This window comes from Perognathus longimembris, chromosome 16, assembly GCF_023159225.1.
Source record: "Perognathus longimembris pacificus isolate PPM17 chromosome 16, ASM2315922v1, whole genome shotgun sequence".
NCBI lineage: Eukaryota > Metazoa > Chordata > Mammalia > Rodentia > Heteromyidae > Perognathus > Perognathus longimembris.
In genome coordinates, this window is record NC_063176.1 from 11210814 (window position 1) to 11223582 (window position 12769).

At 36.7% G+C, this 12769-nt stretch overlaps 1 protein-coding gene across 1 annotated transcript in view; it reads left to right on the forward strand.

Moving 5' to 3' along the window:
* The window catches only part of Fstl5 (follistatin like 5), a 279651-nt gene that overhangs the window by 176873 nt on the left and 90009 nt on the right, over nt 1-12769 (forward strand). Inside the window, exon 9 of the mRNA XM_048364572.1 lies at nt 11800-11961. Within this exon, the coding sequence (XP_048220529.1) occupies nt 11800-11961 (162 nt within the window). The remainder of the gene's footprint in view (nt 1-11799; nt 11962-12769) is intronic.

Genomic DNA, 12769 nt, shown 5'->3' on the forward strand with positions numbered 1-12769 from the left:
TGCTCTTACTCATCTAATTCACAGTGGAGGTGAGTGGGGATCCACCTGCACTCTGTCTCTCCTGCCCTTATCTTGGTTTTGTCTGCTGCTGTGCTTCTGGCCACTTCTGCTACCGTCGCTGCCACCAGCGTGTGCACAAATCTGTTTTCTTAAGCAGGCTGCCTAAATAATTCTTCTCAGGCCCAAATCTCTTACTATTATGGTTCACTTGGTGTGACTCTCTAGCTGTGGATTTTTCCCTGGAACACCAAAACTAGTTTTGTAGGGAGAAGTCAGTTAGACCTCAGCTGTCCCCCTTCCATCTTCCTCTGATCTGTCGGTCTATAATTTTTCATAGGAAAGTTGCTTTAATGGACAAGGAAGTCATACTACAAACAGAACAATCCAGATGTAACTGTGAGTAAGCCCTGCTTCACAGAAGTTTCCTTCTTACACTCCAGCTGTGCTAGATTCTTCCCTAAAAGTAGAGAGGTTTAAACTGTTTCTAGAAGAGCCTAATGGAACTCTTGAAAAGAATACAAGGAAATGGCATCCATTTTTTTTAAATAGCCCATGTTTTATTGTTTAAGTACCAGTGACCTGACTATACACCTTAAATTCATTTTGCTTCTCAGTGAGTCACTGCAGTTGCTCTTAACTCTGCCTTTGATTAAGCTTTCTACAGTCTCCAAGTTGTCCATTTTACATTATTATTGGGAACAATTCAGGCACTTCTAAAGAAAAATCAATGTGAATTTCCAAAGATTAAGATTTAATATTACAGTTATGTGTTCTCATTAGACTCTTTCTACTATTAGATGTAAAAGTTTAAATATATCAAAACATATTTTGTTAGGTCCTTCCTAATATGGAGAAAAACATTGTCAATCCTATTAAAGTTGTTCTGGGCTTTGGGAAATCTATCCATCTACCTATATAGTTTTATGCTTATAATCATTATTAAGTAATTACATTTTAATGTTTCAATAGTGAAGTTTGTGATTATCCCACAGAAAAATTAAAATTTTCAAAAATTGCCATGTAATTTATGAATTACACTTCATTTTCTTGAATTTGTTATTATTTTTAGATAGGGTCTTGTGTTTATATTTAGATCCACCTTATACCATGGCCTTCCTCTTTACAGCTTCCAGGTAATAATAATCACAGTAATGCACCACCAATGCACCATCCGACTATTGGTTGAGATAGAGTATCAGAATCTCGTCTGCATTTTTATAAATTGAACAACTCATTAAAATGTATTAACATTATACACTCGCTATAAAACAAGTTAACCATAGCTTCTAGTTATTCACACTCATGGTACTGGAACTTTAGAACTATTCAATATTCAATATAAAATTTAAGGTTCATTTATAAGGTAATAGCATTTATTTTAACTACAAGATAAAATTAATTCAATTTTCTGGAAGCATCATATCTGTTGAAAATAAATGACCAATAATTGTTCCAAAATTCTGTAAACACATAAACTAGCAACAAACATATTATGAATAAGCACAGTACTAATAGTTATTCCAAAATTCTCTAAACACATAAACACATTGATGTCTACAATACACATTGACTACTAAATTACAAATATACAAGAATCTCCAATATATATATATATATATATATATTTTTTTTTTTTTGGCCAGTCCTGGGGCTTGGTCTCAGGGCCTGAGCACTGTCCCTGGCTTCTTCTTGCTCAAGGCTAGCACTCTGCCACTTGAGCCACAGTGCCCCTTCTGGCCGTTTCCTGTATATGTGGTACTGGGGAATCGAACCCAGGGCTTCATGTATACGAGGCGACCACTCTTGCCACTAGGCCATATCCCCAGCCCTCCAATATTTTTTTATACAATATGTTTACAAGCTTAACTTAGAACATGAATTGTATGCCAAATATTCAGTATTAGAAACTTGTCTAACTTGGGACAAATGCTATAAATTGAGCTTAAATTAAATTTTTCTCAGAGAACTATTTGACTAATTTCAAGCTCAGCAGTCACTTCATATTTTACTGTAAAATAAAAGCAGAGCAAAGAAAAGAAAGGAGCTAAAAGTGACAGAGGATCACTAGCAAAATATACCTCCCTCAGAATTTGCTCTATGAAGATGTGTATACTGGTTTAAAACTTAAAAATAAATCTGATATTTATGCATACACAATTGTGCTGAATTTGATTCCATTTTGTAGAATATTTTGCTAACACATAATCCACTAACATGTTTGTAAATATAAACAAGATTGTATTATTTTATGTTGATATCATTTGTTCTACAATTTATCAAATAAAGAAACCATTTTATGCTATTTCTGTTAAATACAGTTTTTGGTATAGTTTTGAGACATCAAAGAGTATTTAGAAAAAAATGTGTCTACTATATAGGAGTTCAGCTTTAAATATTTGCTTTTCTGTAAAATATTACAGATCTTTTTTTTTTTTTTTTTTTTTTTTTTTTTTTTTTTGGCCAGTCCCGGGGCTTGGACTCAGGGCCTGAGCACTGTCCCTGGCTTCTTCTTGCTTAAGGCTAGCACTCTACCACTTGAGCCACAGCGCCACTTCTGGCCATTTTCTGTATATGTGGTGCTGGGGAATAGAACCTAGGGCCTCATGTATACGAGGCAAGCACTCTTGCCACTAGGCCATATCCCCAGCCCACAGATCTTTTTTTTAATCTATGAGAATTAGTGCAGGCTCATTTCTCAATCCACGTTGGACCTCATTTGATGATTTTTATGCATTTCATTTTCATGCATTGCCAAAGTAAAGAAAAAGACCAAGTTTCCACGTTCCCATAGTGTACTTCCTAACTGAGAATGAATGTAATGTTCTCTGGAGGATTATTAACTTTTACATTCAGCCTTCTATCAGTCCTATTTATATTTCATAATATGTATCCTGGGGAAAAAATCACTAACTTTTGAATGTGTTGCTTCTAATTGAGGTTAAGTAGTTATTACACCAATCTCCTATCATCTTTCAATTCTGTGATTCAGACCATCAATGCCAACAAACTAGATGAGACACATTGTAAAAAAAATTACTTTGCTTCCATATTATACATGAACTATTTTGAATATTGAAGTTAAATACAACAAATATATTCTTCAGTGATTTTTCTTTTTGCCCATTTATATCAACAAAGCAGAAGTAACTAGGGCTGCAAATGAAATTGTTTGTATTATTTGCAACATTTTCACTTGGGGAATTTACTCAAAATAGAGATAAGCCCATGTAGCACCTAGTTGTTTTTTTTTTAATATAAAGTATGTAGAACACATTTTTCTCATTGAGTTGATTAATGAATGTTTACATAAACAAACCTAACATATTTATATTATCCCAATTTATGGCTATTCCAAATATGCTTTAAGAACCATTGACCTTTACTTTGGCCATGAATCCTATGGCAAATTGTATTTTCTTTTATTATACTTATTGAGAGTTGTGATTCATCCTGGCAATTTATGTAAGTGTTTTAAAAGCTCACCTCTTCCCTGGTGGCTAAGAATTTAAGAATTGTATTGTGTACTTTTATGAATGTTTTGTTTTCACTCTAGATTTTATAGCTATGTGGTTTTCCAGAAACATCTGTAAGCTTATTTTTTAAATATTTGTTTTAAATTTTAGTAAAATAAATACTATAAAACTGCTCAGTACTAGATAAGTCAAGACAATAGACATATATGTTTAATGTCACCAGGAGAGCAGAGAAGGCTGTGGCCTCCATCTTTGCACTGTGACCATCCTCGAGAAATCACCTTGTGTTTATGGACTGAATAAGTTAAAAAAGTTTTCATAAGTAAAATAACAAGAAATATGAGAGGCCTCTCTATATATTAAATATATTTAAGCATTACATATATATATTTTAAACTACTCATCAAGAAAAAATGTCAGAACTTGATATTCCTCTGCACAATATGTGTGCTCTGCTTTTCAAAACTGTATTTGGAAAGGGAGGAAGGGAACAGCAAATTTTGCTGGTGGTGAGAGTTCTGGTGTAGATAAGTTTTCTACTCTGATGGGTGAGAATGTTGAAACGGGTGATATTGATCAAGATAAACTCTGTTCTTAAAGTGTTTTGTTAAATGGTAACTCCTTTGTACAACTACTGAAAAATAATTAAAGAAAAGAATACTAAACAATCTAAAAGTTGCAGGCCTCATCTGCATTGTTTTGTAGAGAACATGATCCAAGTTTAAGATCTCTAGGGTATTGCAAAATAGTTTGATTGGCTTATCATTCCTGACTTGGGAAATTCAATTTGTTTATTGATTTAACTTGCTTTTCCAGTTTAGATATGGAAAATGGCTGTTTCATTCCTTAAGCAATGAAATTTGTATATACAATCGATCCTCCTGCTACAGAAAAGAGGCATGATGAAAGTAACTTTGGATCACATTTAATCACAAAAGAGAATCTGTGATTGATTATATCTCTGAGTTTTTGACATTCATTTGGGTGAACATGAAAGATATTGCTGTACATTAACCAGACAGAATGATCCTGTGTGTGGAAAAAAATTGCTGTCCTTTTTCTTTTGCTGAGATGTCTTTGAAAGAAAACTTATTAACTGAGAATTAGTCTTTTTTTCTTACTAAGGTAAATATAAGGTATACTGCAGTCATGGTCATTCTAAATCTATATCCAAATAATAACATATATGATCGCTGAAAATTAAAGTTATGTCAATCATGAAATGTTTGGACAATTTCCACAAATAGTTTAGTTCATTAAAATTGTTAAATCACTCAAATGTTTGTAGAATTCTCTGGATGTCTGGCTCTGATGGAGAATCAAAACACATCTGTTGATGGAATTAGTACAGGAATTCTCTCTTAGTAGTTTTTTGGCAAACCTGGTAACAGGCTTTCAGAACATTTGTGTGTGATGTATTTACAAGAGACTTCAAGTTACAGAAGTGTTGACTCATAGATATAGTGTAAGCTACTTGAGCATCTGGTGTTCATGTCTTCCCCAAACAAACTGTATGTCTTGTGCAAGTGAAGGATTCCTGAATAAATATCAAAACCCATGCAAACACTCTCCTATAAAGCACCCTATGGTACTGTAGGCCCTTCTCTGTCTATCACCCCTTTATCAACTTCTCTGCAGGACATGAACTGTTAGTTTGAAATTTGTTTTTTAGTTTCTTAATACAAAAATTCAGAATTTAGGAGTATGAAGGTATATTTTCTACCTGCATTTCATATTGTCACAAGTATAGGATAATTAATATAGAATTGATTAACAAAAGAATATATTGCTAATGGGCACAATATTTAGCCTTCTCTAATCATGTTAACTTGATCGTGATAAATGGAAATACAAATAATCTTAGGATGGCTAAAATCAATATTATAACTAGAGAAAATGATGAAAGGTTTAGTTATTCTATTGATGTAAGTCTTATTTCATTTTCTCTAACTAGTGACTTTTAAAAATTTTGTAGAATGTTTTTGCCAAGGGATTGGGCATCAATTTATATTTAGATATGTTTCTAGACATTGAGTATGTTTGTTGCCTTGTTAATTATCATTTCTTATATATTTTAAGCGGTTGCTACTGGTATTTACAAATACACAACTTGTGTAATATAAACTTTCTAAATGTCCTTGTTTTCTTAACTCTTCTATAGGATGTCTTATAATTCACTCAGTTATGCTTTCTGCAGATACATATGGATATCCATTATCATACTAAGGAAAAATTGGTCTTGTTTTTGTTTCCTTATAAAAGTTTCTTGGCACTGTCGAGAAGATCATATATTTAACCTATTTATTTACTTAATAGGCCTAACCTATTTATTGACCAGGATTAACTTATTTATTTACCTGGCCAATTATACTGGATAAGTTTTGAATGTTTACAATAAGCCCGACATGTTGTAGTTTGGTATCATTTTAATGTTCTGATGGATTTTGTTTGATAATTGTTTGGGACTTAAAAAAAAAACTTTTCATTAGTGAGATTGAGTAACAATTATTTTATCTTATTAGTTCCTTGTTACATTTGGTTTTCAGATTATAATTTAATTCAGAATTTTATTCATTATATATTATATAATGCATAATTTAGCTCCCTCAAGTTAGTGCCATAAACACTAGACGTTTGTTATCATATGGGATAATCAATGGAAAATAAAGATGTGAGATAATAACCAGAGAATAATAATAATAACATTAGTTGATAATTTCTTGGCCCGTTGTCCTTACTCAGAGTCACTCTCAGTTCTGTTGGTGAGGACCACTGTGGCTTTATAGCTGTGGATCTGTTTTCAAGATGGTTTTGTCAGGTGGCTGTTAGAAAAGTTCTTCGTTCCTTCCTGGCTATCGTCTTGGTGCCTCTCTGTACTTTGACCCAGGAGCATACCCATGAGGTTGATTATGACATAGCAGGTAGACCCAAAGCAAAAGGTCAAGGAAAAAAAATGGACTATGTCACTTATCTACTGTGTTTCCCATGTAAGAGACCTCCATGGTCATCCATGAGATAGTACTGACACTGAAACACCAGCTCTGGGGCCCTGGGACAGAGGTTGTGATAACCAATGTGGTTAGTGTGACTCCTAGGCAGCTATTTAAACAGAGTGATTTACAGGCAAATGGAAAGCAGAGGGATGAATGTGATAGAGGAGATGAATCAGGACACAGAGATATCACTGTACTACTTAGGACAGAAAAAACTTTTAAACTCATGAATTTTTTATTTAAGCTAGTTTATTTTATTTTATTTAGTTAGTTAGCCAGTCCTGGGGCATGGACTCAGGCCTGAGCACTGTCCCTGGCTTCTTTTTGCTCAAGGCTAGCACTCTACTTTTTGAGCCACATCTCCACTTCTGGCTTTTTTCTATATATGTGGTACTGAGGAATCGAATCCAGGGCTTCATGTATACGAGCCAAGCACTTTACCACTAGGCCATATTCCCAGCCCTATAATTTTTTTATTTTAAAGTCCCTTAAGAGCAGGAGCTTTTGTCTACTACTTTATAGACACTAAATATCTGACCTGACCGGGCACACACAGGAGGTTCAGTGGATCTTCTCTTCCCCATCCAATGCTCTGTACTGGAGCTTGAACTCTTCCTTTAGCTTTTTTATTCAAGGCTGGTGCTCTACCATTTGACTCATACTTCATTTCCAACTTTTTGCTAGTTATTTGGGGAAATCTCTCGTGCTTGTTGGCTTCAGCTACCTACAAACCTGTGCTCCTCAGATCTCAGCCTCCTGAATAGCTAGGATTAGTGTCATGAACCACCACAACCAGCCTGCCCCAGTAAGTGCTGGGATTGGAGGCATGCACTATGGTGCCTGACTACAGGACAATTTTCCTGATAAGGTACAAGCATGAAGTCTGTTGGGCCTAGTTGGGGGGGGGGGGAGTGGTTAGGGACAAGGGGAGTATTAGGGGGTAAGTACAAGTGGGATGGTAATTATAATTATGTATCATTAAATGAGTAGGGGGAGTTAACTGAGAAAGTAGGGGCCTAGGGCAGATTAGAGATTCTGATAAGGTTGAAAGGATATTTATGGCCCGGTGCCCACAGCTCACATCAGTAATCCTAGCCCTAGCTACTCAGGAGGCTGAGTTCTGAGGACTGAGCTTCGAAACCAGTCCAGGCAGAAAAGTCCCGGTGAGACTCCTATCTCCAATGAACTATCCAAAAACCGGGAGTGGAGTTGTGGCTAAAGTGGTAGAGCGCCAGCCTTGAGCACAAAGAGGCTCAGGGACAGCGCCCAGGCCTTGAGTTCTAGCCCCACAACCGACCAAAAAAAAAAAAAAAAGAATATTGATGGCAGTGAAGCCTGGCAGTGAGTGATTATACCGACCAATTTCTGAGGGGCCCAGGTTTCGGGTGACAAGGCCCAGGTTTCGGCTTCTCCCTCCGGCTCTGAAACGACCGGCAAGGGCTGCAGGTGCAAATCCACCAGTGGCCCCCAAGTCTTTCAGGGGGTGCAGGGGACCTGAAGGTTTCTAGAAGAGGCTGGGCACCCGCCCCCACCCTGGGGACCTGGGCCATCAGGACACTAATCCCGTGGGGGACGGAGGGGTGTGGCACCTGCAGGGCCGATCCAGGCTGGGCCTCGAAGCGCAGGCGGTCCTGGAAAAGCAGCCACGACCCAGAAAGGGCGATCTGGAGGCGGGTATCTGGGGAGGCCAGCCACCCCAGTCTGCCTGGACACACTCTAGGGGTCCCTGAACCTATGGCTGCTTGCTCCTCGCGAGTCGCTTTCCATCTCCCCGCGGAAGAGTCCCTCCAGGAGTTTAAGCTAGTTTTTATTTAATATATTTTAGACCCTAGCGGACCATAATTAAAACCAATGAAAGACCAAAAAGAACCAACACTCCCTGAGAGGAGAAAAATTAGTTCTTATATTCTTAAAATCAGAGGGTGAGAGGTAAGTGTTTAGATACAGGGTCCTTCCTTCCTTCCTTCCTTCCTTCCTTCCTTCCTTCCTTCCTTCCTTCCTTCCTTCCTTCCTTCCTTCCTTCCTTCCTTCCTTCCTTCCTTCCATCTTGAGCACAGGAGGCTCAGCGACAGAGCCCAGGCCCCGAGTTCAAGCCCCAGGGACAGCAAAATAAATGAGTAAATACATAAATAAACACATTTTAAATATATAGATATTATAAAACATTTTATGGTGAACAGTTGAATGGGTGTGTGTTGGCAGATGGATTAATGGATGGATGGATGGAAAATGGATGGATGGATGGATGGGTGGGTGACTGGAAGGACAGACAGGTAGATGGATGGATGGATGGGAGGCTGGGTGGGTGGGTGGACAGGTGGGTGGGTAGGTGGGTGGGTGGGTGGACAGGTGGGTAGGTGGATAACTGGATAGGCAGCTAGATGAATAGATAGATGAATGGGTGGTGGGTGGGTGGACAGATGGGTGCATGATGGCTAGACAGATGAAGGCATGGATGGGGGATGGATGGGTGGATGGGAAGATAGAGGAAGGGATGGATGGATGGATGGATGTGTGGAGAGACAGAGGAAACTCCCCGTCTCCAAACTGGATGTGGACCCTCAGAGAGAGGCCCTGGTTGGCTTGCCGGCTGGACCACGACGTTGTTCTTGTCATATAGCAGAGTGGCTCGAGAGTTCTGGTGGAAGGACTCCACGGGTGGAGAGGGACGGCTGGTCGTCCAGGGTACCACTTAAGTTTCTCTTCTGTACCTGATACATGAAGGGACACAGAGAGACAGCCCTGAGATGACCTTGGGCAGGGGAGGGGGACCAGCCCGCCGCCAAGCGCCCTGCTGCCCTCCCTGGGCCCTGATAAGAATGAAACAAAAAAAAATGCATTTTAGACTTTGCTGTTTTTTATAGCTTCAAACAGAAACTTATGTTTCCAGAAATTATTCATTTTCTAGAAAACTATAGATTGGCATACAGCTTTTAATAATATATTCATTTTACCCATATTTCCATAAGAATGTGGATGTCTGTTTAATTTACATTGCTTTGTCCTTTTGTTTTCGGTGGTTGCTTTCATGCCTCTTCTCTTTTCTTTGGTATTGGACGACTTCACTACAATATGTACCTGTGACCTCAAAAGTGGTTTTCTGTGAGCTTCTTACATATTGGAATCAGTGTTAGAATATTTTATATAATCTAAGAACTTCATAGGACTTATCTCACCAAGGATGTCTCCTTTCCCTAAACCATTGCCTTACAATATGGCAGGGGATGTATCCCATTCATAACCTTTACTATCTCATCTGTTTCTTTCTTATTTTTTGTGCCTCAATATTTTATTGTAGGCAAACCTCTACAATAAAGATCCTGGTCGCTAAGATTTTATTTTATTTTTTAAGATGGATATAATCTATAGAGTTGACTTTGTAAGCACTGTTACTGTTTTTTTACATTTCTAAATTTTCTAATTGTCTCTTTTTACCTGCAAGTTCATGTTTTGTGATTTTTTTCACTTTAAGTGATATTTTTATTTTCAGTTATTAATTGTTAAACATATGGAGCATAGATGACTATATAGCTCCAATTACTAAAACTTTGTGGTTTTATTATAGTTGTCTCCTTTTTCAATGGTTTGAGATTACATTTTCTTGTATAGAGCCTTGAAATATTTTGCTTCATGATTCAGACTGTAGGTGAGAAAACATTTTAGATATTATTTGAAATGTAAGGATTATAAATTATTTAAATGAGGTATTTAAAAATATATTTTATTCTTTTTAAGTAGTTGTCCTACGGGGTTATCATGTTATTTTATAAATTTGATTCATCTTCATCAATATAAAAACTTTCATATTCCCCTCTATCCTAACCCATCTCCTCCCCTCAATCTTCCTAGTTAATATAGGCTATACATTGAATATTATGAGTTCATCAACGCCCCCCCACCCCAATTTCCTCACTTCATTTTCTTCATTTCCTTTTATCTGAGCCTGATAGGCATTTGAAGATACCAGACTTCTGCCATGAGTCTCTAGATGTGGTGTGGTGGCTTCCTAGTGATGCACTCAGTGATCCAATTCAGAGCATCAATTTGAGAGGGTCTCCACAAACGCTGTTTGAAACCTGTTACCAACCTAACTTCTTAATAATGCCATAGTTCATGAGGGAAATTTGTCTCTCATTTTATTCCTTGATAATGTCAAGGTTTGAAAATTACATACAAACAAAATTACAAATATGCAAGTAAACTCAGGCAGAGAACAGCAAAGGTGAAGAAGCAAACTTAAGGCTCTGAGTTCAGGGATTTTCACCTTTTCTGTTCTTGGCTGAAACTCTGCAACATGAGCCACGCATCTCTTGTCCAACATTTTTCCTGGACTGGTTACAAATTTCTGCCCTCCAAATCTCAGCATCCTGAGTAGCTTTGATTGTAGACATAAGTGACTGGTGTTTGGCTTCCTTGTAAGTTTTACTTCATTTTCTCTCCTCCCTTCTTTTCTCCCTCCCTCCCTCCCCTCCCTCCCTTCCTCCCCTCCCTCCCTGCCTGTCTCCCTCCCTCCCTTCCTTCCTTCCTTCCTCCCTCCTTCCCTTCCTCCCTCTCTCTCTTTCTCTCTCTCTCTCTCTGTCTCTCGCGCTCTCTCTCTTTGGAGCCCTGTGTAACTCTATCAATCTGAGTATTGGCTCTTGCATTTCTTCAAAGAAAAAAATACATTATTGGTATGTATTCCACTATATTTGTAGATCAGTTTTTACCAATAATTCTTACCCTCTTTCTAATTAATTATTTTGGTTGTCTTCAAATTTCTTTACATTTCTTTAAATTCTTTGAACAGTCTTTTGTATTTCTTAGTATAGAAGTCTTCCAACATTTTGGCAAAATTTATTACTAAATATTTTACTCTTTGGTTGCTATTATAAATGCCTTGTTGCTTTGTGAAAGTATGCTGAGATATGGTAAAGCTTTCCTTTCTTTCTCATGAGACCTAATTGGTTTGATAACTAAAATCATGCTTGAATTTCTTATAATGTTTTAGAATTGCTATTTTTATACTAGCATGATAACACGTTTGACACATTGAAACTTATTTCATATGATTTCTGTAACCTTGTGATATTTTATTATTTTTCTGTGATGACTTTTTAAATTTCTGAAACAAGATATTCCAGCTCATATGAGATGTTTTCTGGATTATTTCCAGAATTACCTTTCTCGTAGTAACTCTCATAACTTTTCATGGAGAATGGAAATAGAATCTAAGAAATATATAATGTCCTTAAAATATATGACTCAAAGTTTTTTTGTAATATTTACTTTTGTATTCTGAAGACTACAATGATCAAAATTAATTAATAATTCAATATACTTTGTACATCTTCTAGTTCCTCCTGTCATCCGGGTGTATCCTGAGAGTCAGGCCCGAGAGCCGGGAGTCACTGCAAGTCTTCGGTGCCATGCAGAGGGTATACCCAGCCCTCAGCTGGGCTGGCTCAAGAATGGAATTGATATTACACCAAAACTATCCAAACAACTCACGCTTCAAGGTGTTTCTTACTTGCATTTCTTTCCTGATAAATGATCATACAGAACATTTACACTGAAATTTATAGCACATTTTACTTATCTGAAAGATATGAAAGGGAAATGAGTCTTACGGGCCACTAGAAAAATGTCATGAAAATGAAAAAAATTAATATAACTGATACACTTAAAACAGCCAATAATGTTATAGTATTTTAATTAACAGTCGTGTCATAGGGATTAGTTATACTATTATTTTGGTGATGAGTAAAATACTAAATTGTATGTCTTTTAAATACATGCCTTGGAAATTATAACAGGTATGGTAAACAGAATGAATGTCTTCATATAAATACATTCATGACATTATTTTTAAATGCTTAATAAATTAAAGTATGTATTGTAGAGTGGTTTAAAAATATATACCTTTTCGTTATATTTTCCAGTGTGTTTTACAAATGAAGATATAAATATAAATTATTTTGTAATTTTATAAATATCCTTAGAAGTTATTATTTCCATGTGTAGTATAAGTATATATACTTATTTGTAAATGATTAGCTATTATGTAAGATTACAACAATCACAAATACATAGAAAGCTAATATTAGCAATTTCGGAAGCAATCTTTATGAGACGTTCAAGGTTAGTCTAGGCAAAAGAGTTGAAGATTAGTCTGAAACCTCTTCTTAATAAATAAGCCAGGCATGGTGGTTCTAGCTAGGGAGCTAAGAGGGAAGTGAAAGTAGGAGTACCACAGTCAGAATCAAATTTTTATAGGAACTTGTGGGTTTTTAGTTAAGAAGTCTATACAGCTAGTCCAAATGACTC